The sequence below is a fragment of the Fukomys damarensis genome, unplaced genomic scaffold (genome assembly GCF_012274545.1).
Source record: "Fukomys damarensis isolate Sample0158 unplaced genomic scaffold, DMR_v1.0_HiC HiC_scaffold_37, whole genome shotgun sequence".
NCBI lineage: Eukaryota > Metazoa > Chordata > Mammalia > Rodentia > Bathyergidae > Fukomys > Fukomys damarensis.
The window spans coordinates 24,800,579-24,827,443 of record NW_022900949.1 but is presented as its reverse complement, the minus strand read 5'-3'; the positions used below and the strand labels follow the sequence as shown (position 1 = coordinate 24,827,443).

At 38.0% G+C, this 26,865-nt stretch overlaps 1 protein-coding gene across 7 annotated transcripts in view; it reads left to right on the top strand.

Moving 5' to 3' along the window:
* The window catches only part of Slc39a12 (solute carrier family 39 member 12), a 69,412-nt gene that overhangs the window by 27,228 nt on the left and 15,319 nt on the right, over positions 1 to 26,865 (top strand). For 6 of the 7 annotated variants that reach the window (XM_010608533.2, XM_010608534.2, XM_010608532.2 and 3 more), the window contains 7 exons: positions 3,121 to 3,299; positions 8,087 to 8,258; positions 10,415 to 10,587; positions 15,752 to 15,904; positions 20,134 to 20,200; positions 23,774 to 23,932; positions 25,488 to 25,675. In XM_010608533.2, the coding sequence (XP_010606835.1) occupies positions 3,121 to 3,299; positions 8,087 to 8,258; positions 10,415 to 10,587; positions 15,752 to 15,904; positions 20,134 to 20,200; positions 23,774 to 23,932; positions 25,488 to 25,675 (1,091 nt within the window). Of the gene's footprint in view, positions 1 to 3,120; positions 3,300 to 8,086; positions 8,259 to 10,414; positions 10,588 to 15,751; positions 15,905 to 18,198; positions 18,310 to 20,133; positions 20,201 to 23,773; positions 23,933 to 25,487; positions 25,676 to 26,865 lie in introns of all 7 variants that reach the window. The other variant, XM_033759757.1, reaches the window with a different exon arrangement.

The window sequence follows — 26,865 nt, the reverse complement described above, 5'->3', positions numbered from 1 at the left end:
TTTTTTTTTTTTTTTTGTACTGGGGATTGAACTCAGGACCTTGTGCTTGCAAAGCAGGCATGGTGCCACTGAGCTAAATTCCTGGCCCTTTACAATTCTGATCTACTTAGAATTATTTGTGGTATGTTTTGTGAAGAATAAACCTACTTTATTTTTCTGTACGATTATCCCATTTTCCTTGTATCTCTTATTTAAAATACACTATTTCCTCCAGTGGTTTGAAATACTACTTTTAAGTAACACAGTACATTTCCAAATGTTGTTGAGTCTCTTTGTAAGTTTTCTGTTCTGTTCTGCTTGACAGCTTGTGTATTTAGGTACCAATGCCATACTGTTCTACTTAGAATATCTTTGTAGTAAAGAAATGTCTGGTTGAGCTAGGCTTCCCCATGTGTCTACTTTTCAAGATTTTTTTTACTTGTTTGTCCTAATTGACCATCATCAAACTGTCACACTCCAGGAAAAATCTTGTGGTAATTTTATTGTGATAACCAAAAATAAAAATTAAAAATTGTACAATTACATAGAAACAGTATATATTATGTGTGGTAACTTTATATTCAAGAACATAATGTCTTTCCATTTGATTATGTCTACCTGTGTCTATGTTTGTTTTGTGGGACTGGAGATTAAACCCAGGGCCTTGTGTATATTAGGCAAGGACTCTAATACTAAGATGCATCCTCAACCCTGTTTTTTGAGACAGGATCTCACTATGTAGTTGAGATTGACCTGAAACTTACTATGTGCCCAGGCTGGTCTCGAATTCACAGTGATCCTCCTGCCTCAGCCTTCCAAGTGCTGGGATTACAAGTGTGCACCACCATGCCCAGCTGTTTTTCAAATTTTCAGACAGAATCTTGCTAAGTTTCCCAGATTGGTCTTGAGTTTGAGGTCCTTTTGCCTCAGGCTTTTGAGTAACTGGGATTTCAGGCCTGTACCCCCATGGCTGTTTACAGGTGTCTTTTTGTGAAGTGTTTTATTATTTTCCATACACAGTTAAAACTTTGTTATGTTTACATATAAGAATCTACCTTTTTTTTTTTGCTTGTTTTAAAAGAGGTTCAATTTCATTTTTCCTCTAATTGGACATTATAAAGTGTACGGATTTTTTTATATTATTTTTAGACTCTGCTCCATGATTACATTATTTGATTCTTTATGTTGATTTTCTTAGGTGTTTTGGATACATAATTATATCAGTTCCAGCTCAATATACTTTGCCTTTTTCTTTATAATTGTTATATTTTTATTTGCTTTCTCATCTACTTGCATCAACGTATTCAATGTATTCTACTATAATGGTAAATAGTGGTAGGTGTGATCAGCTTTCTTGATATGTTTTTGGCTTTGAAAGAAAAGCCTGTAGAAGTTTTTCATTAAGTTTAGAGAACAAACAAGCAAAATATGTTTGTAGTCTTTTACATCAACCCATATTCTTACATCTCCGCTGCCCTTCACTTCTTCCAGTGGACTTGAGCACAATGCAAAAATTTCCCAAATTTGGGTCAGATTTTCAGTCCAAAGAACTTTACGTTGTAAGCAGGTCTGCTAGTGATACATTCCCTCTTTTCCATGATTTCTCCACCTTCATTTTAAAGGATTCTTTTGCTGAGTATAAAATTCCCACTTGATGATTTTTTTTCCAGGTTACTTAACTCTTTGAATATGCCCTCCCACTACCTTCTGGTTTGTGATGTTCAGAAAGGAGGTCAACTATGAACAGGAATGATGGCCCCCTATATGTGATGAGTCATTTCCCTCTGTTGTTTTCATGATTTCTTCTTTGCCTTCGTCTTTCAAAAGTTTCATAATAATGTAACTTCTGTATAGGAATCTTTTTTTGCATTTTCCTACTAGTGTGTGAGCTTCTTAAACATGATGATAAAGATACTATATTGGACATGGATAGTTTTTAGCCATTATAGTATCCAGTTATTTTTTTCTGACTTTTGCTCTACCTCTTCTGACTGCCGATCTATATATATCAATATATTTGTTGTTACTCCACAGGTCTCTTTTGTGATATTGTCATCATCATCTTCCTGTGGTCCTGGTTCTTCTCCTTTTTCTTCAGGATGGGAATATTTCTGTTAATCTATCTTTGTGTTCAGTGATTTTATTCTGCCTAATCAAACATGTTGTTGAATGCCCCTGGTGATTTTTTTTCATCTCAGTATATTCTTCAACTCCAGAATATCCATTGGGAATTATATGTAATTTTTATATTTTCATTTGAAATTGCTATTAGTTGAATTATTATTGTCATACTTTCTTTTAATTCATTAAACATGATTTTTAAGTCTTTTAAATGTATTTATATGTGATGCTTTGAAGACTGTGTCTATTAAATCCAATACCTGGGAATATTTTTTTGACTTTTCCTTGAACACGGGTCACATTTTCTGTTTTCAGTGAGTCTTACAACTTTTTGTTGAACGCTGATCATTTAAAACAAAACTATCAGGAATGATAGCATCTGAAAAAAATTGCAAACACATTTTATTCACAGGTAGGAAAAACCCACAGAAATTCAACTGTTACATTTAAATCTTCCCTGTATTAATCAGTTCTCAGAAGTCTAGAGTTATATTGCAATCTATAAATTTACAGCTGTTGCAGCAGCATTAGTAGGCTTAGAAAAACAAGATCTAGTTTGTCTATGGCCTTAGCTCATTTTCACTTATTTTTACTTTCTCCATATACACTCAACAGGAAAACAGTTTGTTTGATTTACCTATATAAAGGTAATAGTCAACCTACTAAATATATAGAATGCCTCAAAGGAATCCATTTCTTCAAACTAGAATAGTTTTCTACATTTTCATCGAGCAGGAAAGTTCTTGTTTTAATGGAAAGCATTCTTATTGGTAGAATGTCATTTTATTATCTTAGGGTATAAAAATACTTTTGTGAAAACTGGCTCAACCCCAAAGTTTAGCCAGGATCTTGTGAGGGAGTCAATATATATGTGAAATATAAATGATTTTTAGCTTTACTCAAGATCAAACTTTGGCTTTTCATTATCTTGTAAAATATCTGTGTTGTAGGCATGTGAAATCACAACTGTTCTGAACTTATCTAGTCTATGTGACACCAGATTTTATATGAAATTTCTAGAACTGGAACAACTCTTCAGGATTCTTTGGACCAAAAGAATCTGTCACAAAAAGGATGAAATCCATCAACCTCGAAGGAAACAAGGCCACATAAAGGTCCATGATTGGGATCACCCTAACTTTTCTGTAGCTGTATCTGTGGACAAAGAATCAGATGATGGTCCAGTTTCCTGGGATCAGGTATTTCCACTACTCATCTTATAGCATTTTTGTTATTGTGGAAGGAAGACCAGCTGTGAAAGTTCTACCGGAGTTGTAGAAGATGTAAGAAAATGTTCTGTTTCTATGATAGTTCGTGGCTTTCTTTTTCAGTAAGTGGATCTCCATAGACATAAAAACATGGCCAAGGTATTAAGAATTATATATATTGCTCTTCCCTCCCTTGGGTCCATATTAAATGCACAAATAAATTCACAAAACATGAGCATTTTTGTTTCAGCCCCCAACTTGGCCTTGAGGAATGTGGTATGGGGCAAAAATAGGTCCAGCACTTAGGGAGTTTACAAGGCAGTGAAAGATATAGGCATTACATAAATAATCACAGTGATGAATGACCACTTCACAGTTAGGTTAGGTCAGGAAGTGATTACTTTGGGCTGTGAACAACAGAAAAAAAATTTGCTTTGAAGATGGCGCTGAGAAAGCTTTTGAAGAAAAGTAAACACAACCAGATTTGTATTGCTTGAAATTATGTTTCAAAGTGTGTTCTCTGGTCTACCTCTTTGCTTTTTGACAAAACAAAACAAACAAACAAAAAACTGCGCTGATCAGATCAGCTGGATAAAACTATCTTTTCCTGTACCATACTAAGGAGCCTGGAAAGGTCTATTAGTAAACAAATTTTTGAAGTCTTAGTGAACCCAGTTTTTCTCAAATTTTGATCATAGAATCCTTCCCTCCCTTTTTTCACTTAAAATCTTCAAAAATGAATGTTCTGTGATAATGGCTTAAATTTATTGACTACTTACTACATGCTAGGCACTGTATTATTTATCCTACAAATTGTCTTAATTCTTAAAACAACAAAAGGAGGTGAGTTTATATTATTACATCATACAGGTTAGATATAGAGCTAAAAAATCCTTAATTCACAGAAACTGAGGATATATATATATATACATACATACATATATACACACATACATACATTGTCTGATGGTACATTTCTTGTTCTTAATAACTATATTAATTTTGGGAATTGTTGAGTAAAACAAATTACATTTTTTTGTTATTTGTATCGTCAATAAGCAATATTCCTATGAAACACAACCTGTGCCTTAAAACAGAAAAAGTCCTCACATATTCCCGACAGCACTGAATGCCATGCCCACAAGTTATGAATGCACGATTAGACAGCACCACATGTTTTTGCTATTATAGATTTTAAAAAGCTCATGTCTTTTGCCTTTGCCATGTGCAAAGTGTAGCTCAGTTGATGCTTTCAAATGAATGCTTATTATACACAACTGAAGGTGGCCAGTTATCTTTGAAATTGGGCTTTGTGAAGCCTTCTTAAGTGTTTCTTCAGGGACAGTAATTTAATAAAGGAATTAAATTTGCCTTATGGAAATACTATTTGCAGAAAGGATGAAGGTATTCTTTTTAAATTAGGCATTATTTACTTAAGGCATGCTGCGTGTATGGTGGTGTGTGTGTGTGTGTGTGTGTGTGTTTGTGTGTGTGTGTGGTGAGGGTATATGTGTTAATGTTAGTGGAGATTAAACCCAGGGCCTTTTCCAGCCCTTTTTACTTTTTATTTTCAGACAGGGTCTCATGCATTATTTATAAGTGGTGCTGCGTGTATGTTGGTGTGTGTGTGTGTGTGTGTGTGTGTTTGTGTGTGTGTGTGGTGAGGGTATATGTGTTAATGTTAGTGGAGATTAAACCCAGGGCCTTTTCCAGCCCTTTTTACTTTTTATTTTCAGACAGGGTCTCACTAAGTAAACAAATTGTCTAGCAGGGGCTGGAATTTGCAGTCCTCCTGCCTCAGCCTCCCAGAGTACTAGGATTACAACCATGCAGCACCATTCCTGGCCAGTGCATACATACCTTAAGAACATTGATAATTATGGTCGGTGCTCACTATGGAAAGCAAACAAAACTACCTCTACTTGTAATGATTCCCCTTTCTCCCATCATGTGATTTTGTTCATGACTCTTGTTAGGATCCTAATATGGAGGACCAGATGCAGAGACCCTACCTGTATTATTGAAATTCATGCTTCTGCACATCTTGTCCCTGGACAGGAGCATTAGCATGAGCTGAAAACTTGGTGGAAATGCAAATTCTCACATCCCACCCAAGAAGCTACTGAATCAGAAGCCCTAGGAATAGAGCCCAGCCCTCTTTTTTAGTTGATTGTTATTAGTAACAGTATTAATATTGATTAGTATTATTTGGCAGTGCTGGGGATTGAACCAAGGGCCTCATGCCTGGTAAGCAAGTGCGCTCTCTCTGAGCCACACCCCAGGCCCTGCACTCTGTCTTGAAGAAGCCCTCCGAGTGCGTCCCAAACTAACGATTAAGAGTTAGGAAATTTAGAATACGCGCAGAAACGCCCATCGAAGCCTGATGACATCAGCACGAGTGTAGGCATATGTTGATGCTTTCTGTAGAAAAGTAAAGATGTGTAAAAAGTTATTGGCCGGAGCACCTACATTCTCATTCTATCCTCTTCCTTGTTGAGTGTGTTTTGTGTTAAAATTTCATAGCGTGTACTGAATCACCATTGAGGCGTTTGTGTTAGTGATTTCAGAAGAAATTGAAAACAAAACCTCAAAAGCACAGAAGCAGCAAGCAAAGATCACGGATGCAGAAGCTCACAGTAGAATAACCTTCCTCTGTGAGATGGTCTTCTAAACTGGAAGCCACCCACTTTTTCGACAACGAAAGGGGGAAAGATGCCTAGCATGCTGCTCCCATCTCTCTCTCCACTCTCTTACTTGCCAGTCACACATTTTCCAATCGGAATATTTATTACGAAAGCTTCATCACCAGAAGTTTGCTATTCGTTTCCCTTTTCCAATCGGAATATTTATTACGAAAGCTTCATCACCAGAAGTTTGCTATTCGTTTCCCTTTCTTCTTATGAATATTTTAAACAGTGAAATAATTGGATTCCTTCAGTAACAAACGAGCGAAAGAGAAAGTTGTCTTTGGCATACATCATTTTAATAAAGGGAAAACGACCACAATTTAACGTTCTGTTGATGCTTTTCAAAGTAGAAAGCTGTGGGAGCTCTTGCCCAGGCCCTTTCCTCCTTACTCCTTCAACATGGGCAGTACTGATCCAACCAGAAAGATTCCTGACTCCAGAGAGCCTGCCCATGAGTTTTCTGGACCAATCTCTCTCTCTCTCAGGATTTCCAGATTCTATCCAGTCTTGGGTCCTTGACTTAAAGGTTTCTTTGGAGTTAGGACTTCTATGACCATTTGTGTACAAAATGAGAGGACTATAGTGCACGAGGAAATTGTTATGTACCAAGGGGCAGGAGTGCAAGCCTACACACACATGCATCTTTGGTTCTGATTCTGTTTCAGATCACAGTTCCTTCTGAGGTGCAGTTTTCCTTTCAGCCCCTGCCTTCTAGACTGTGGCCCTCTGACCCCTTCCAATACAGGATCCTCTTGTCTTTCTGTTTCAAGAGATTTCTGTTCCACATAACCAAACATTTCCCGATCCAAATGAAATTTTCTGACCTGTGGAATCCTCACCAAAGGTTTTTCTGTGGGGAACGGGCACCAGCAAATGTGTCATTATTTCCTGATTACTAATGGGCTCAGAAATCCTACATTCTATAGCATAGAAAATCAGGCCAGCCGGGCATGGGGGCGCACGCCTGTAATCCCAGCACTCGGGAGGCTGAGGCAGGAGGATCGCTGTGAATTTGAGACCAGCCTGGGCTACATAGTGAGTCCTGTCAGTCTCAACTTAATAGCGAGACCCTGTCTCAAAAAAACAAAAATCAGGCCAGCCTTGTAGATCTGATTTTATTTTCTCAAAATACTTTACTGATTACAACTAAAGATTATGAATGGGGATTACTGAATAGGGGATGATGTTAGTCATCCATTTGTGCCAGAGAAACTGTCTGCCGTTCTTACAGTTGGAATCTTTGACACATCCAATGTCATCTCCCACTTCTCTGATGGACAAATACCTTCTGGCAGATTTTAGAGACTTATCACACCTATTTTTACTTATAAGTCTTATTTCTTATAAGTATGCCTGTGTAACATGGAAAAATGTAAAAATACAGATGAAAATAGGGAAAGTCCGTAGAGAATAACAGTGCTCTCCACCGTTTTCATGGAGAAGGGATGTCAGTTCCAGACATTCAGTGTTGCTTTGCACACCAGCCAGTTAGCGCAGCATTCACTTTTACAAATTTAACCTTCTGCTGCTTTAGAAAATGTGTTGCCAATACAGATTTTTAAATCAGAGCATTAAACACAGCCACCTCATCGCCACTGAGTTCCCGCTTATCATCTGAAGTCTTAGCTTTGTTGAAAAACAACAAACCACAAAAATATCCAGGCTGCCTTAGGCTGTTGGTTAGAACATCGTGTAACACAGTGTGAAATAACAATGTGTCCGTTCAGGAGAGAGAAAAGGGTACAAGAAATATTAAATAATGCTTAGAGTAGGCATGGGGTACTGCAGATTTGGGGCCAGGGATTTAGCTCAGTGGTTCCACTGCCTTCCTTAAGAGTGTAAGGTCCTGAGTTCGATCCCTGGTTAAAAAAAAAAAAAAAAGTGGTACCGTAGATTTTGATCAGAGACTTAAAATAATCTTTGAAAGTTAACAAAAGGTTAATGAACAAAAGGTAGCAAAGAAATGCACATAGCCATGGCTTCACACACACTTGGTTGTTGTTCTGCCTAGTTCTGGGTCCTCAAGATTGGCCGTGGGGAGCATATCATTGAGTCCCAGTGTTAGTAACAATGTGCATCTTTTCCATACAGACTTGCTTCTCTGCTGGGCAGCTGGTGGAGATATTTTTACAGAACAGCCTTTCACCCATTTCTAAGGAGGACTTCAAGCAGATCAGCCCAGGGATCATCCAGCAACTCCTGAGCTGCTCTTGCCAGCTGCCCATGGACCAACAAACAAAACATCCACCTACCACTCTAGAGAGTAAGTTCTTCATCAGAAAGCTGATGTCCACCGTTGAGGTAGCGGGAGCAGGACACTTACCGTGCACGAGGTGCTTGCTGGAGTAAATGTTGTTCATTTACCGACTCATTTCATCTCCCCACTGGTACAAGGAGGTACAGGTATTATCACTGTTACCTTCATCTTACAAATGAGGGAACTGAGGCACAGAGATGTCCAGAGAATTGCTCAGGGACACACAACTGGTAAGCTATAAAGTTGGAATTCATACTCAAGCAAGCTGGTCCCAGGCTCCTTATTTCTAGCTATGATGCGATTCTACTTTCCAGTGAGTATGTTACATTTTGTATATAATGCGCAAACACTGATTTTGCCCCCTAGAGCTGGACCAGTTATTAAATCCGTGTTCAGAAGTGGTATGGCATTAAAGAAAAAAGCTTCAGCATTGGAATCGGGAGTGCAGAGTTGAGTCTTGCCAGCTAACCTGTGATCTCAAGCACTTTCTACTTCCTGAAACCTATGCCATGGCATAGAGTAACAGTGTGACAATTATCCCATGTAAACCCCAAAAATTACAGTTAATCCCAAGACCTTGTAATCTTTTTAGAGCCGCTTTCTTTCCCTTTGAGCTGGCCTGCAGTGCCAGCTTGGCTGAATTGTTCAGCTACTCCCCTCTAAGTCACAGGGGATTCTGTACCAGCTAGAAGACTGTATGGGAACAGAAACATGCCCAGGCTAAATAGCGAAGACTCCCCCTTCACTGGGAGGGGAACAAAAAGCTTCATTCAAAGGGACCAGTGAAATAATTTAGCATCTGTGGTCAGTCTTGCCCACCAATGGAAGGAGGCGGACCTGTGCACTCTGAGCGTCCCCGGCCATGTTTTATCTTCCCACTACCTGGCCTGGTGCCTGAGACAGACAGGCTGCTTGGGAAGGGCGTTTTGAAGATCCATAAAGGAAGTTTTAATGAACTTAATGAAGTTCTGAGACATAGTTTCTAGGGAATAGTTCTCCTGAAACAAAGGAACCAAAAGTCACAAGTCATGCACACTGAAGAATCCAGAAAAACATCGTTCTTCTCAAATTGAAAATGCTGCAAGTGAGGAGAAAGGCTTGTATTGGCATTGGAAAATTACAGAAATGGAGGATATTGCATCGAAGAGGGGCTCACACAGGAAAATACTGTTCAGGAACTACTGTTCAGTGTGCTGTAATTCAACCCCAAAGTGCCATCTTCAGCTGAGTTTCCAGGAAAGACGATTACCGCCGTATACAAATCAAATTTTAGACCTACTTAAAGTAGCTGCCCAGGAGTGGCTAAGGGTTTAATAAGGAGGTCAAGTCTGAGTGCAGTGATGGGAAACGCTTAGGCAAAGCCTATTTGCGAATTCTCTGACTCCAGTCAAGACTCTGTGGCACCCATCCAGGGACCTGGGGTAAATCAGCAGAGTCCTTTGACTGCGAATAGAGTTGATGGCCTTCCAGGTTGTCCTTTCCGCATGACAATAGGCAAATCCACACTCACAGAGGACCTAAAAAGATTTCATAAGCTCTCGAGTGATGAACCATTGATTCTTCAGTATTATACAGTGCCTCCCACAGAACTGGGGTGTGTGGGGGGGTTGAAAAACAGAAGAACTTGAAACTTTGCCTCTTGACTGGGAAATATCACACCCTAGTTTGTCCTTGTGTGTTCTTGACATTTTAAATCTTTTACAGCAACCAAAAGGTGTGACAGTTTTGCGTTTTATTAGACATCTAGGTACGCACGTTAAAATTCAAATATCTTTATGTTTTCGATAAAAAGAATGATATCTCCCATGTAGAGCCTACTTAGGGAGGAATGGGATATAAAACTGGATTGAAAATCTTTAGAGATAATTTTTCTAAAATGGATTATTTTTACTGAATTGGAATGAAATAAAACCTGTGTTATTATATGATCATTCCAACAATTCATTTAAATTGTGTTAAATATAACATATAGTTTATTTTCTTAACTTTTATTCTGGGGGGATGTGCTGGGGTTAAGCCGTTGCATACCCCTGTCCATGTCGGGCAGATGGTTGTGGCGTGTCTGCTAGTATTTTGGCGCTGGGGATCGAACTCAGGTCCTTGCACTTGCAAAGCAGGCGGGAGAACCACTGACCTAAACCCCCGGCCCTCCTTTGACTCAGGATACGGCTACAGCACAGCAGCTGTGATGCTTCTCACGCTGGGCTCCATGCTTGGGACTGCGCTCGTCCTTTTCCACAGCTGTGAGGAGAACTACGGCCTCATTCTGCAGCTCTTCGTGGGCCTGGCTGTCGGGACGCTCTCAGGGGATGCTGTACTTCACCTTATCCCTCAGGTAACCAGTTTCTTTCCAGTTCAGATGCAGTGTGTTTAATTTCTCATCAACCATTTGAATTTTAAGGTAGTACATGTAGCTATTAAGAAAATATTTAAAAAACACTCTTCTTACTTCTTTCAAAAAACTCAATTTTCATAGCAAAGTAATTCAAGAATGACAATAGTTAATAAACTGTGTACCATAATCTTAATAGAGGGCCCAAAATATTACTTGGAGCATAACCTCTGTGCAAATCAGGGTGGAGATTTCTCAGAAAACTAAAAGTAGAAATTCCCAGCTATCCCCCTTCTAGGTCTCTTCCCCAAAGAGTTAATGTCATCATAGTGCAGTGAAACATGCGCACCCATGTTTATAGCACCCTAGTTCGTAATAGCTAGATCTTGGAAATATCCAAGACCAGCACATGTCCATCAACAGATGAATGGATAAGGAAAATGTGATATTTCTGCATGATAGAATACTACTCTGCCATGAAGTACGATAAACGAGGCAATTGTAAGCAAATGGATGCAACTCGTGAACATAACGTTAAGTGAAATAAATCAGACACACAAACTTAGATACCACGTGATTTCTCTTATGTGAAAAAAAAATCACAGTATGTCCAATTTCTCTTTATATTTAACTATCAGAGCTATCTATGCAAACTTTTATGGGAACTTCGGTAATAGATACAGGGGTCAGTGTTTTCCTTGGAAAGAGAGATTATTTGCCCTAAGCTTCTCTACAGTTGTAGAAAGAAAAAGATGACAAAATTGCAATTCTTGTGTTTGAAATTTATACAAAAAGGTGATCAGATATGGATTCCTATTAAGAAAGACACAGAAGCATATGCCAGACATCACGCTGGTTTGCTCCACTGGCCTCCCCTCATTCCCCAACTCAGATCCTCTTTATGCTTTTCCTTGCTCTTTTCTGTCTCAGAAGGTGTTGTCTCTCTAACTCTTTGCAGTCTGGATTTTTGTTTGGGTTCAGCCAATGGGAAGCAAAATGGAGAATACAGGGTAGGGGAGAGAGAGAGAGAGAGAGAGAGAGACAGAGAGAGAGGGAGAGAACCATTAGAGTGGATTTCTCTTTCTTGCCTGACTAATAGTGTCTGGATCTCTCAGAAGGAAAATGTGAGTACCAGGAAGCTGAGCCCTATGTTGTAGTCTTCTGAGAGTTCATTCATGTACCGGAAGTGAAAGCATGAAGACCTGAGATGCTGAGAGTCCAGGTGGACAGCTTTACAGAGGAAGTTATCTCTCTTCCCTCTAAAAATCTCTTAATATAATAGATGAGGACAATGGACCAATGGTCCCACCCTTGCAATGCCCAACATGTTAAAATTTTCCACAGCCCTCTGGCACTTTTCTACAGGGTCACTCTTGTTGCTGAGAGGCTTGATGATTATTTGATGTTTGGAAAATCACGGTGTGAGCATTGGAGAAATAAAACAAGCCATTATTAGTTTTAATTTCCCTTGTAATCTAATTTTCTGGAAATATTTCAGAGCTCATTATTGGCTTGAGGCAGTGGCTGAGGCCTTTTTCTAGGTCACCACCGTGGCTGCAGTGTTGTTTATTGCCAGGGATCCTGGGAAACAGCTACAGGATCTGGAAGCTGCCTGGTCTCATGCCAAGGGGAGCACACAAATAAGGGCAGCTAGGGTGGATTTGGGGGTGGCAGGAAATGGTGCGGGGGCGAACCTAAAAGATTAGCTTGGTTTCCTGAGATGTAGAAGGCAAGTTTTGGGCTTGAGAAGAGAGGTGAGGACAAGAGTTTTTGGAAAGAGGAAGAACAATGTGGCACAAGTGCGGTGGAAAGCTAGAAAAATCAGCGGTTCCTGAATATGACCCAAGTTTTCGAAACTGGTGCCGAAATGAGCAAAATACTGCTGTCATGCTTTCCCCATATATATTTTTTTTTTGCTAGATTCATTCAGTTTAAAGATCTACATTTTATCATGAGGTTGTGAAGTTTTCTTGTTTTATTTTGTGGGAAAAAAAGGCTATCACAAGCAATAGATGGGTGTGTGTTACTGTGCACATGGAACAAAATCGAGGGATACATGTTTTACACCTATGTATGTACTCAAAGTATAAATACAGATGCACGTATATACTCACCAATGTGCACACATTTCTGTAGGTTACCCCACTCTGTAGGAAGGACTGGCTCTAGGACTCCTGAGGGTACCAAATCCAGAATACTCAAGTACCTTCTATAAAATGGTGTATTATTAGTACATAGCCTGTTCATATTCTGCTATATTTAAATCATTTCCAGAGTACTTATAATACCACGGCAATGTAAATGCTACGCAAATAGCTGTTGTACCATTTTATTTAGGAAATAGTGACAAGAAAAGAATCTGTACTTGTTCAGCAGAGGTGCTTTTCTTTTCCCCCTGAATATTTTCAGTCTACAGTTGCTGGAGTCTGCAGAGGGAGAATCCTGGATACGGAGGGTTGAGTGTGTTTGTGCTCACGTAAATGCCTACACGCACAGCTGTGAATATATAAACACAAATCTCATACATAATCATTTTTTTCCTTTTTCAAATTTGTCAGGGACATCCTACATCTGTAAACCACTGACGTGTTTTCTTTTTCTTTTTCTTTTTTTTAATTTTATTGAGTTTATTGGTACATTTTAGGGATACAGTACAGTTACATTCATTGTTGGGATCATGTACCTTTACATGGTAAGTCTTGATTCTCATTTTTTCCCCTTGCCTCTGCCCTCCCTTCACCCCCTCCTCCCCTCCCCATCTACAAACACTTTATTTTCATCTTTTCATTCTCTCACATTTTTTTCTTTTCCCTTTTTGTTCTTCCCCTACGCATCACACCTTCCCTACACCTTTAGCTCCTTTCTTCAAATTTCTAAATGTCAGTAATCTTATTAGAATCTTATGCATTGTTGCAGAATATTCACACCAGGGAAACTATTTGGTATTTACACATGTGTGACTTATTTATTTCACTTAGGAGTATATCTTCAATATGTATCCATTTTCCTATGAATGAATCTATTCTCTCGCTCTTTATGGCTGAGTAATATTCCATTTTATAGAAAAACCACAACTTCTTTATCCAGTTTCCAACGGATGGGCAAATAGGTTGTTTCCAAGATTTAGCTATTACAAACTGTGCCGCTATAAACATGGGTGCACATACTTCTCTGTGATATGATTCTTTTAGTTCTCTTGGAAAGATACCCAACAGAGGGATGGCTGGGTCAAATGGAACCTCCAGTCCAAGCTCTTTGAGGTATCTCCATATTGATTTCCATAGTGGTTGCACTAGTCTGCACTCCCACCAACAATGGAGGAGGGTTCCTTTCTCCCCACAACCCCGCCAACATTTGTTATTGTGTGATTTCTTGATAGCAGCCATTCTTTGTGGGGTGAGGTGGAATCTCAGTGTTGTTTTCATCTGCATCTCTCGAATGACCAGTGATGTGGAACATTTTTTCATATATTTTCTTGCTGCTTTCACTTCTTTGTATGAGAAATGTCTGTTCATTTCGGATGCCCATTTTTGGATCGGGTCTTTATATTTGGGGGGACTGATTGTTTTGAGTTCTTTATATATCCTTGATAATAGTCCTTTGTCTGAGGTACAGCTGGTAAAAATTTTTTCCCACATTGTAGATTGTCTCTTAGTTCTGCTAATGGTTTCTTTTGAAGTACAGAAGCTTTTTAGTAAGATGAGATCCCAGTTGTTGATTCTTTCTGCTAGTTCCCGTGCTACTGAGGATTTGTTCATAAAGTCTTTTCCTATACCAATGTCTTCCAGAGTTCTGCCTAACTTACCTTCCAGCAAGTTTAATGTTTCTGTTTTAATATTTAGATCTTTAATCCATTTGGATTTTAATTTAGTGCATGGCGAAAGATAAGGGTCTAATTTTAATCTGTGGCAGGTTGACATCCAGTTTTTCCAACACCATTTATTAAAGAGGCTATCTTTCCTCCACTGAGGATGGTGAGCTCCTTTGTCAAAGATGAGGTAGCTGAGTACATCTGCATTTGTTTTTGTGCCTTCCAGTCTGTTCCACTGATCCTCAGGCCTATTTCTTTGCCAGTACCATGCTGTTTTTATCACAGTGGCTTTGTAGTATAGTTTCAAATTGGGAATTGTTACACCTGGTGCCATGTGACTGTTGCCTATAATGGCTTTTGCTATTCTAGGTCTCTTGTGGTTCCAAATGAATTTTTGGATTCTTTTTTCTAGTCACTGACGTGTTTTCTAATTTCCTTCTTTCAAAGAAGGAATAAGGTACAAAAGGATTCACTAGCAGGAATTCATGAAGTTGGTTGCATTGGCAACATGCCTGTAATTCCAGCTATTTGGGAGTCTGAGGCAGGATGATCAAAAATGTGAGGCCAGACTGGACAACTTAGTGAGATCTTACCTCAAAATAAAAATACAAAAGGTGCAAGCTGAGAAGTAACTCAGCAGTCCCTGGGTTCACTGGCTTCATGCTCAGCATCACCAAAAGAAGATCATAAAGTCAATCAATAAATTGATTCAGTCATTCACTAGTTGCATTCACTAGAATGCCTTCCAGGTGGATTTCTTACTTATTTGAGCATTTGTTAAAAATTTACTTTAATTGCAATGGAGAATGGGGAGAATAAAGCTCACATGAACCCTCAGATGAACTATGTATTTACACGTGTTCTGGATATAAAATATATTAACATCACATAAAGCATTGTTCTGTAACCAGATGCAGATAGAACTTCTGAAAACATTTCAGCCAAAAGACAGAATGAATGAAAATCTAGGTCACTAGCTAAAATACAGCTTCGGTGTTTCTGTTCCCTAGTACACGTTGCCCTTCAAAGCTCTCCTTGATCTCCTGTAGTACACATTTTATTTGAGTGGGTTAAATTGTATCGTGGATGTATTCACATATTCAGAAGCAAACTGGGCTATTTACAATCTCAATTGTCATGAGATTCCCTCTACTTAAAATATATGCAGATACTATGCCTACTCTGTTTTTGTTGTTGTTGTTGTTGTTGTTTTTTGTGGTACTGGGGATCGAACTCGGGTCCTTATGCTTGCAAGGCAGGCGGCAGAACCACTGAGCTAAATCCCCAGCCCCTACTCTGTTTTATATTAAAGCCAACAAGTGTTTTATTTCCTTCTTTCCTTTTTCTTTTTTTAAGGTTCTTGGTTTACATAGGCAGGAAACTCCAGAATTTGGACATTTCCATGGAAGCAAAGGTCATATTTGGAAACTTTTGGGATTGATCGGAGGCATTCATGGATTTTTCTTGATAGAAAAATGTTTTATTCTTCTCGTATCACCAGATGCCAAGGTATATTTTAAGTTCTGTTTATTTATTTATTTTTTTGCTTCAAGGTTTTATATTTGTTATTTCGAGGATGCTTGTTCAGAACTAATGACATCTTCATGAAATTGTCTATGTAAGGGAGGGGCTCTAATTTAAAGAATATATAAATCACCTTGAATAGCAAATTCCTCTGAATTATAGTTATTATTTTTTAAACATTTCTTGTTGGCCAGTTAATGTATTTGTTACAATCTTCTGTTGAATTTCATGGTTGGTTCAAAACAGGACATTATTTCATGTCTGGGGAAAGAAGGGTCCCCAAATCTTAAACTACTAATTAGTATTTTGAATATATTTTCTACACAAAAACAAATAGATAAGAAAGTGAAAACTTCAACAATTCATAAAATCACCTGTTACCATCTATCTTAAGAGTGTTTAAAATTAGAGACCCCAGAAGCTCAGAAATGTAATTACAGCAAGACTCTTTCTAGCTTGAATAATTTCTTTTGTTGTGCCTGCATTTGATCAATTTCTTTGTGTATGATGAATATATAAAGCATTGTGTTTTATTCATGAATAATATTTCCTTTACTTATATACATTATAAAAAAAGGAGATTACTTGCTTGGTGGGACTGTTAAAAAGTTAAGTGCTTTAAAAAAAAAAGATAAATGCTTGTGAAAGACTCCAAGAGAAAAATAAAGTAATATTTCCTTACAGAGATGTGGAACCGTATTGTCCTTCATGGTTTTCCTCCCTTTCCTGGGCCCTTTAGCTGTTCACTTAATAACTATTGATGTAGATATAATGCCTATGCCCAGGGAAAATATTAATGCCTTTAAAATATCATTTCTAAATTTGTTTAAAATTCTGCTTTATAAAAAATAAAGTGTGTTTAATGTTGCATAAAGAGATGACAGACAGTTATGTGGTAAAATGTAGTGAACTGTTATTACAGAATCCAGAAAGTTGGGTATCTGAGTATCACATTGAAAAACTGAAAGTGTAAATAAGGTTCAAATTGTATAATTGATAATGTGAAATAGGAAGAAAAGGGCTAAAGGAGTAGGGGAAGTGGGAAGGTTAGGGGAAAGAAAAGAAGGAAAAAGAAAAAATAAGAGAAAAGGAAAAAATGGAAATAAATAGGGAAGGGTGGAGCGGGTAAAGAAGGGGTAAGGGGGAAAGTAAGAACCAAGATAAGTCATATAAAGGTGCCAGAGCCCAATGATGAATGTAACCATGCTGTATACCTAAAAGGTACCAATAAACTCAATGAGAAAAAGTAAGCTGGGGATTTAGCTCAGTGGTTCTGCCACCTGCTTCACAAGCACAAGGACCCGAGTTTGATCCTGGTATCAAAACAAACAAACAAATAACTAAAATAAAATTCTTTCAGCTTATCTGAAAGTCTGAAACTTTTCAAAAATAAATAAATATCCAAGTTTCAAATAGATTTTAAATCAGATCTTGCAAAAACATTCTGTCTTAATACAGCAGGGTTTTTCTAGGGCTCAAGCTAGGATGCTATAGTAATTTAGAAATTGGAAATAGAAGCTTTAGTCACAGAATTTACCTGAAATGGTTAGGAAATTAATTGCCACAAAAGGAGTTCTAATCTCAAGAAGCATAAAAAGTAATAATAGATCCCTATTTGTATTGAATAGATTGGCATTTGGGGTCCAGGAAAAATAAATTCTAATGCTCACATAGTCTCTACCTGATAGGTAGAAATTTAAGCAGGATGGAAATTCAGGAAAGAAATTCTGAATATCCAAAAATGCAATTCTGAGAATTTAAAATGAGTTTTAAGAGCACAATTTCAAGACTTGGCTTATTGCACAAAATAAAAGGAATACAAATGTTTGTCAGCAAGTGTTTGGTGAATGCATTTCTGGAGGTGTTAATTTAGTACTTACACTACTAAAACAGTTTTGATAATCATCGCTGTGGTAGTGCAATCAAAGTCAAAATTAAATTCTGTGCAAGTACAAAATTTTAATGTATGAAAAAGACAATATGAGAACTACTACTGTTCAAGGTTTTTTTTGTTGTTGTTGTTTTTTTTTTTAATTTAATCACAACTAGAGGTTTTTGAAGCCACAGTCTGAAAGTATTCGGAGCATGTGTATTTCAGGGCAGGATTGGGCTTCTCTATAATAAGACATCTTAGCAAATACTCATGGCCATGAAGTTTTCCCAGGCCTACTCCTTTCGTGCCACCCAACCCTTTGGTATGTAAACAAGATGTTCAGCAGAACCACGGAGTTGCCTGTGCACTCCGGCCTCCACACTGATTTTCACCCATCCTCATCCAGCAGGGTCTGACCCTGGCTGATGGGTACATGGGCCACTCCCATCACCTTGCACTCAACCCTGAAGTAAGTGACCAGCCGGGCAGAGGCAAGTCTGTGTCCACTATCCAGCTGGTAGGTTACTGCTCTGAGGCATCCTACTGATTTGATTCCCTTTTTTCCTTTGTTCCTCAACGCATAGATGGACATCGGTGGGGTGGATGAAATAGAAGGTACTCAGCGTTTGCCTATTCTGGACCACAATAAACACTGGAAATCTGTGCCAGTCACCTAGACGCTGTTTTAAAGAGCACAGAACACACTCCGGGGAGCTAAACCATTGCTCCCTGCACCACTTTGAAACATTGGAAGAACGATCAGTTTTTATCATTTTGTTTCCCAGTTTTCGTAAAGCAGTTGACATGATGAGTTCTGTTCTGCTTAACCGTTAACCATCCCTAGGTTGACGCAAATAAATGTTGACTAAGGGATTAATCCTTAGTTAGTCAAGGACTGGGGTGATCATTTCACAATGCAGCAGAGAACTGATTCTGTCTGATGAGTTGTTTTAGAGTAAATGCCTTTGATGCTACTGAATTTTCTACACTAAAATTGTCCGTATTCTCAAAATTGTTTGATGGGATGGTTAAAAAGATGAAGGCTTGTTAAGATTCTAATGTAATTCCAACTAAGCTCAAAATAATATCCCCATTCTACTTAAAGAAGCAAGCATAGGAACAGGACAGATATGAAAGCAGTAAAAAATTGTAAGCGTGGCACTTGTCACCCAGGCTTTGGTATAGGTGGTTACAGGACAAGGGTAGATTTTAACTGACAGCCATAACTGAGTTCTCTGTGTGACATTCACTGAGCAAAATAGAAGCCTGGCAGTGAGTTGCAGATCTAATGCTAACAGAGATAGGAACATAAAAAAAATCTCCCCTTAAGCGTTGAAAGCTTTGAAAGCGTTTTGATTTATAATCAATATTGTGTCCAAGTTTCCACAACTTTGAGCGATAGAGTCACACGAGCACGCTTTTCCGCTGTGTTTAACGCTGCTCGAAAGCGATCGTTTTCACAGTTGGTTGAGAATGGTAAGCATAGAGTGTCTTCTGGAAACTGGCAGGCCAGTCTCTGAATTAAAATCATGTATTCCTAATGAAGGCGATTATAAAATCTTCTCTTTCATATTGAAGAGTGAAAATTTTAATAAATCTATTTGTCTTTTGTAAATCTGTTGATCTACTTTCCATATTGACAAGATTCTTTTCCTGACTGGAAAAGCAATAAGAACAGAATATTACAGTGCAATAAATGAAATGAAGTATTATGTTTCCTCAGTTTTCTTCTCCATGCAGAATACCCCATCAGCTTACACACTGAAAAATAAATCTTAAATCTACAGCCCACCACACAGGAAATGGGCCAAATTAAATCAAGGATTATTTTTTTTCTGTAGCTTTTGGGTTTCATAAAGGGTTACATAATTGAAGTCTGAATTACTGTCTCTCGGTAGCCTTCAGCTCTCTGTGGAAGATACTGATCTACACAAGTGTGTTATTTTCAACTAAATTTCATAGTGCAAACAAAAATTATGCTCTGTTCACATACTTTCTGTTTGACATATATTTTGTCTTTCCAACTTCATCCTATTCAGGTTCAAATTCCTTGTGATGAATGTGGTACGATTTATGTATATTTAAATTGTACCAATAAAATTAATTTTAAAAAACTTAGTTCTAGTATATAGTTAGTATAGGAAAAGGTCTTAAAAATTAGCATAGCTCAGGACAGAAATTTAGCTCGGAGGTTCGGTGGCCTGCCTTGCAAGCGCAAGGACCCGAGTTCAATCCCCTGTAAAAAAAAAAACAAAATTAACATAGCTCTTAAGATGTTTCATGTTTCAACCAAATGTGACTGTTATTTACTTTTGACCAGTTGTTTTAAAATTTAAAATAGAAAGGCCCAGAAGATTCACAGACAGGTGAAATTTCTGTAGCCGGTATGACAACCTCCAACAGAAAATGTGAGTACCAACTTTCAAAAGCTACACTTTAAAATGTAGTAAGTGCCATAGAAAGTGCTTTAAAATAAATGTGTCAAAACTACATAGATTTCATATTGGGTATATATTTTATTATTAAAAACTTTGCCAAAAATATTTGAGATCTATCTATCTGTTTCTCCCAGTTGTTTAAGACTGCTCCCCTGAAATATACAATTATGGTATATACGTGTGTGGGTATCAGGGCTCTAAAATTGTTCCCATATGGATATTTGAAACTTTTCATTCATCACAAAATATGGAGACATCATTAGTTTTTTCTAACTTTTCTCATAGATACCGGAAAAGTGAGCACAAATGCCTACCTCATGTATGATTGTGCCATTGAGATAGTAGAGTAGGAATCAAGGATGTCCGTCCCCTTTTTCATATTTTGTTCTGCAACTCATTTGTTTCTTTTATTTGCCCTCAACCTTTTTTCTACAATTTTTGCTAGTTCTGAATTTAATTTACCAATTTTAGATCGAACTTTATTTCCCTCTGCTTATGATTCTGAGGGTTCTTTGAAGTCCTTTGTCTTGCTTTGTTTTGGTTTCCTCCAGTTGCCCTTAGATCTTCCCCCATTTTTTCTCCTTTATTCTCCTCTGTTGTGACACAAACTTCCTCCTGTTCTAATGTTAACCCAGCCATGATTAGTTATCCCTATTCTATCATAATAAGTTAGTTAACCATTTGTTAAATAACTACCATGAACTAAACACTTTTTATGTGTCACGCCTAGTATTAAGCACTTGAGATGGAGTCTCTCAGTGTAATTGTCTTGCAACTTAAGGAAGCAAGAATAAATATTATCAAATTTATACAAATGAAGAAACCAGTTGTTTGAGTGGTGAAGTCCTTGCTCAGGATCACATAGCTAATATGCCCCAGGTTTGGGGAGCTAAAGAAATATCGACACACTGACAATTTCTCTGTAATCATTCATTCATCATGCATCTATTAATTCTTTTATGTTCTTTTGTACACTCAAGGAACATCTGAAGGTGTTCAGTGTTTTAGTTACCATATATACAGGATTAAATTAGAATTTTCTTCATCCATACTTTGTCATGTAGTTTGGAATATAAAAACTAAGAAGAGCAAGCCCTTTTTAGAGTTATGTTACTATTGTTAGTGATGACTGTTCTGTTTTAGCTATACTAACTCATGTAATTTATTTGATTTAAAATATATAATTACATATTTGTTTCAGTTATGCTTTCAGGACATCGCTCATAATAATTTTCCCTTTAAAGTTCTAATCCCAGAACTAATTTAGAAGGCTTGGCATGTAGTAGATCTACAGTGAACTTTTTTTTTAAGAAAGGAAAAGGAGACAAGGATATGCCAAGTCAAATTAGGAGCAGGGAGTGGAAATTTGACCAGGGAGTAACAGTCATCCCATACAAATATTTTGCAATCTTCATATCTTCCCATTATAGATATCAAACTTGGCATAGGGCATGAACGGTGAACAAATCCAAGTTAGAATATGTAACTGCCCCTTTGCCAGGAAAATACTGAATTAGTTTCAACTATTTGATGACTTGTTTCATATTAACTTGAGTTTCAAAAGACAGGATGTGAAAATCCTATCTGCATTCCAGTTTGAATAAATAAAAAACCAAATCATATTAGTTCCAGGCCATGTTTCAACAGGGAAAAGCTAGAATAGTTCAGAAATGTGGAACTTACATATGCCTGCTGGGAATAGGAGCAAAGGTAAAATATCATAGTTATTTCTGTAATGAGTACATTAAATTACCAGTGAATACCTATGTTCCACTAAATAACATTTAAATTATCTTAAAGAACATACACAATGTCTTCTTTGTGGCTTGCATGCAAATGTGTATGTTTGCCTCCAGGCTTGTTATATATCCATAGTCTGACATTTGGAAGTCCATAATGAGAGATTATCAAGTAGCAGACACCAGAATAGGTCACATGTTTCCTAGCAGAGTATGTGTAGTCACTAAAAATCTTGCACTTGAATATATTCTGTGAATATCAAAGCCATGTGTAGGCACATAGAAACCACACCTGTATTTGCCCACTATGATGCTGTCAAATATGTCACTTTAAAATAATTTTTATTTGCACAATGTAGAACTTTATTGATAAAAGCTGGCAGGTAAAATGAAATGATTCGGGGCTGTTATGGGCTCTGAGAGCGCTAGGCTCTGCCGGTGTAAACTCCCCGAATTCAATAATTTGATATTTAATCTGCATGTTTAGGTCTGTTTCTGAAATCTGCCTATTTTTAACAAAGAACAAAATGAATTAGTAAAACAGAAGAAGAATATGTCAGTACAGTGATATTTACAAATATGTATGATTTTTCCAAGTCAAATGCACAAGCCACCTTTAAACAGAATCAACACAGCTATCTCCTGGTTGAAAATCTGGGCTATGACTGCTCTTTCCTGATGTTATTTTCTAAAGTAGGATTTGTGTTGTGCCAAATCACATCCCCCAAAGGAAATAGGTCAACTCGTTATAATGCAGCTTCCCTCAGTCTGAGCACACATGTGGGCCAGAACCCAGAAAGCAACCTCTTTCTCTTTCTCCTGAATACAATTATTAGAATACTGTGTTCAGTTCTAACAGTAACAAGAGCTGCTCCTTTCACCTATTGCACAGAGTATATTCAGCTGAATAGTTAATGAAGGGTTTGCCCATGCTAACTGGATAATGACTCTTCTTACTAAATGGGGTACCTGGGCCGCTTACTCAGTGTTATCCTGAAAATGCTTTTTGTATCTGTGAGTTGTTCAACTGTCATTGAATTATAACATAAAGCTTAGGTTTTTTAAGATCAGGAATCCTGCCCATTAAAAATTTCAACCCAGTTATGATCCAAATTATTTCATCAACTCTCTTCTAGTCAGATAATGGGCAGTAGCCAATAGAATACCACGAAAACCGAAGCTTTGTTTTGCTTTGTCCAACATCTAACTGATCTAGTCCTGAAAGATATTTCTCAGAAAGGGAAATTCATTGAGTACCTGTTCCACAGCTCATCTGGTAAGGGGCAGAAGGGGAGTTCACGGTTCTTTTGTGGCCATGGTTGTGACGTGAATGAAGTACTTTAGGAAAGTCATCCGCACCAACCAGCAAAAGCAATGGTTATCCACACAGTGGCAGAGAGTACAGTGCAGCGGGTGGAAATGAGATGATCAGACTCAGAGCAAGAGTTTGGGAAAACCAACTCCATTTTAATGACAATTCTGTAGCCCCAGTTCCTGAAACCACCTCATCAGTAGGATACATTTCAATATAATGAATTTGGAGTGAGGGGGGTCATAAATATTCTAAACACAACAAGGTTCTTAAATTACTTTAAACTATATCTCAAAAGACACAGATGGGAAGGTCATCAGTTATATTTTGAGGTTGCAACTCTAGTCCTGATCTATTTTGAAAGCGGAAAGAAAGTAAAGCCATTTAATTAGATGCGGCAGAGGGTACAAAAAGTAAATGAGAAAATTGATGGTGTTTGGATGAAACAGGTAGTGCTTTGTTCACGCTTCTCGTACCTTTCTGTTTCCTTAGCCAAGGCCATTAGCTTATTAGCGGTGATGATACTGGTTGGCGACAGCCTGCATAATTTTGCAGATGGCCTCGTGTTAGGAGCGGCCTTCTCATCATCACCCGAGTCGGGAGTGACCACGACAATTGCCATCTTGTGTCATGAAATTCCACATGAAATGGGTGAGTTGGAAATTTTCCTGCCGTTTGAGAAAATCCTGATATATTACAGCTCTGGTTTACGTGGATTGCCTTGCCAGTATAGGACTGAAAGACGAATGCTTCCCATTTATGATTCGTTTAAACCATAAGAGGAAGAGGACTCAAATTTCCGAACCTTGAGGAAAAACTTACAGTAGACTCCGGAATGATCTTTCCCAGAGGCAGCCAGGACTCTTTTTGATTCCCAGAGAATTCTGTATGGGAGAGAGTCATAAAGAGAAATTGCATTTTAAAGAACTTTGGCAAGGACTTTTAGATCTACATATTAAATGTGGGAAAAGTACTAAGAGGGGGACTCTCCCATTATGTTAGAACACAGGCCAATGAGATAAAATAACATTTAAATTAAAACCAAACCACGGTTTCATCAACCTGATTTATATAAAATGTTTAAAGTGAAGCATAAAATTGAATTGACAGGCGTATGGTAGCAAATACACATAAGACTCTTTTTCTGGATAATCTTAATAGCCTTGTAATTGGCATACTGCCTCCCAGGAACTACGATGGGACAAAATAGGGACGTTGAAAACAGGCCCAGAAATAGTAGAAATGGATTTGCACATGCACACACCCGAGGGAGAAGGGCTCTTAGCAACCATTCTCTCTGCTTCCTCTTCCTTTCAGGTCTGTATTGCCCCCTGGAGCACCCAGGGTCTGTTTCTGAAGTCCTGACGCCAATACATTATTGACCCATGCTTCTTACAGAATTTACCTAAGGTCCTTCCCAAGCGCACTGACATACAGGTGGTCTGGGAGTCACGTCCTATGGCTTTGTTTTTACTATAAGAGGGGCTAAGCACCTGATCCTCAACTCTAAATCACGAGACAGAGTGACAGTCCACAGCAGGCCCATTATGGGACCAGTCATGCAGTGGAACCGGGAGAGATAGCACCAGGGTGTCTCTTTATTCCGTTTCCGTCTCAATCCCTGAAAGTGAGAAGCAGATGCTCTGAAAATTACGAGTGGGTCATTTCTTTGGAGAAAAGGTATGGACAGAAGATCATTTTTCTATAAATATCAAGACGATAAAGCCATTTTTGAAAGGAAAAATTTGTTTTCCTGACTTTTGCATTAGAAGAATCTCCGATTAAGTAGTTTTCCTTTTCCCCACAACAGTCCCTGCCTAAGTCATAAAAGCCCATATCATGTTGTGATTTCCCCTGGCAAAAGTCCAGGCAAGAAGGGTTTAGAAGGCCTGGGCCAGAGGGTAACTTTATTTTGATTTGTCTAAGTTGAAAATACCTCAGGACATCAGGATCTGGAGAATATGCCACAGACTTCTCTGAATAGACTATATTTAGGAGAAGCAAAAGGAGTAGCACTCTGCCAAACTGCAACTTCTTGAGAGTAGAATGATTTCACTGTGAATCCTAGAAAAATATAGGAAAGAGTTTTACTAACTGATCAATGAGTTTCATTTCCGAAATTGGTTCCAGTTGCTGAAGTTCAAAACTGCACAAAGGCCTCATCAGTTCAAGGATAATTACCCTTTCTTTTTCTGTTACACTCCAGGAGACTTTGCTGTACTCTTAAGCTCTGGACTTTCTGTGAAGACTGCCATCCTGATGAACTTTATAAGTGCGCTCACTGCCTTCGTAGGACTGTACATTGGCCTGTCGGTGTCTGCTGACCCGTGCGTCCAGGACTGGATCTTAACAGTCACTGCGGGCATGTTCTTATACTTATCCTTGGTGGAAATGGTGAGCCTTGTGACCATGCTGTTTTGTTTTTCTAAACACTGAAGATATGAAAGTAATAAACAAGAGAAAGGAATAAAATGGAGGGAAAAGTAGGAAGAGGATGAAAAGTATATAATAATAATATAAATGGGCCAGGGTTGTAGCTCAGCGGCTCTGTGACTGCCTGGCAAGTGCAATGTCCTGAGTTCAATACCTGATTCTGAAAAAAAAAAAATATCAGTGACTATGGAAATATTCTGTTTATTCCCAGAAGGTACATTGCAGGTCGGAGGAAGGTGATTTGATATACAGAAAATATGGCATTCTTTTGTAATTTAAGTGGAAAGAATGAAACTTTTATAACTGCCCAAAAGTGACAGTAGCTCATTTTGTTCCAGCTTTACATGTATATGGCCTAGACTTATAGCTAAACAAGAAAAGGTTGTGATGGTCATTCTATTTATACAATGCAAAATAGTTCAACTGAACTTGTCATTTAATGAATATCCATTTCAAAAATTGTTTCAAAAGTCAAGATTTCATCTTTGAATTTTAGCTATGAGAGGGCTGTTGTGCTGGTGAAATGAGAGAGATTGTACTAAAACTTAGCCTCTAAAATTATACCATTTGCTTCCTAAAGAGATCTTTGCTGACACTAATGATAAGACAATTATCACTTTTTATCTCTATAATTTTATAAAGGAAATTCCTTGAACCTGTGCAATTTCACTCTATTTTTTTCCTGCCAATTAAATTCTGGTCACTACTAGATAAACTAGTCTTTTTAAAGGTCAACCTCTATTGGCCTTGCTTATGATTTAAATATCTTTAAGGTGACATTTATAATTTTCCAGTCTCATTGGTTGGCCTAAGACAAATAAAAATGAATGAAAATGCTAAAAGAAATGCTTAAGACTGAAAATCACTCCCAACAGAAGTGAATTATGCTATTCCTTATATCCTGAGGTAGAGAAAGCAAAATAAATATGAAGGGGACATGTGAAACAGCGATTGGGATTCACTAATGATACAGGAGAATCCAGGTGTTGTCATGGATGTAAGTAAAATGTTTCAGCCAGGCACTGTGGTTCATGCCTGTAATCCCAGCACTCAGGAGGCTGATGCAGAAGGATTGTGAGTTCAAGACCAGCCTGGATTTCTATGGAGTAAGATCTTTTCTCAAAAAAAAAAAAAAAAAAAAAAAAAAAAAA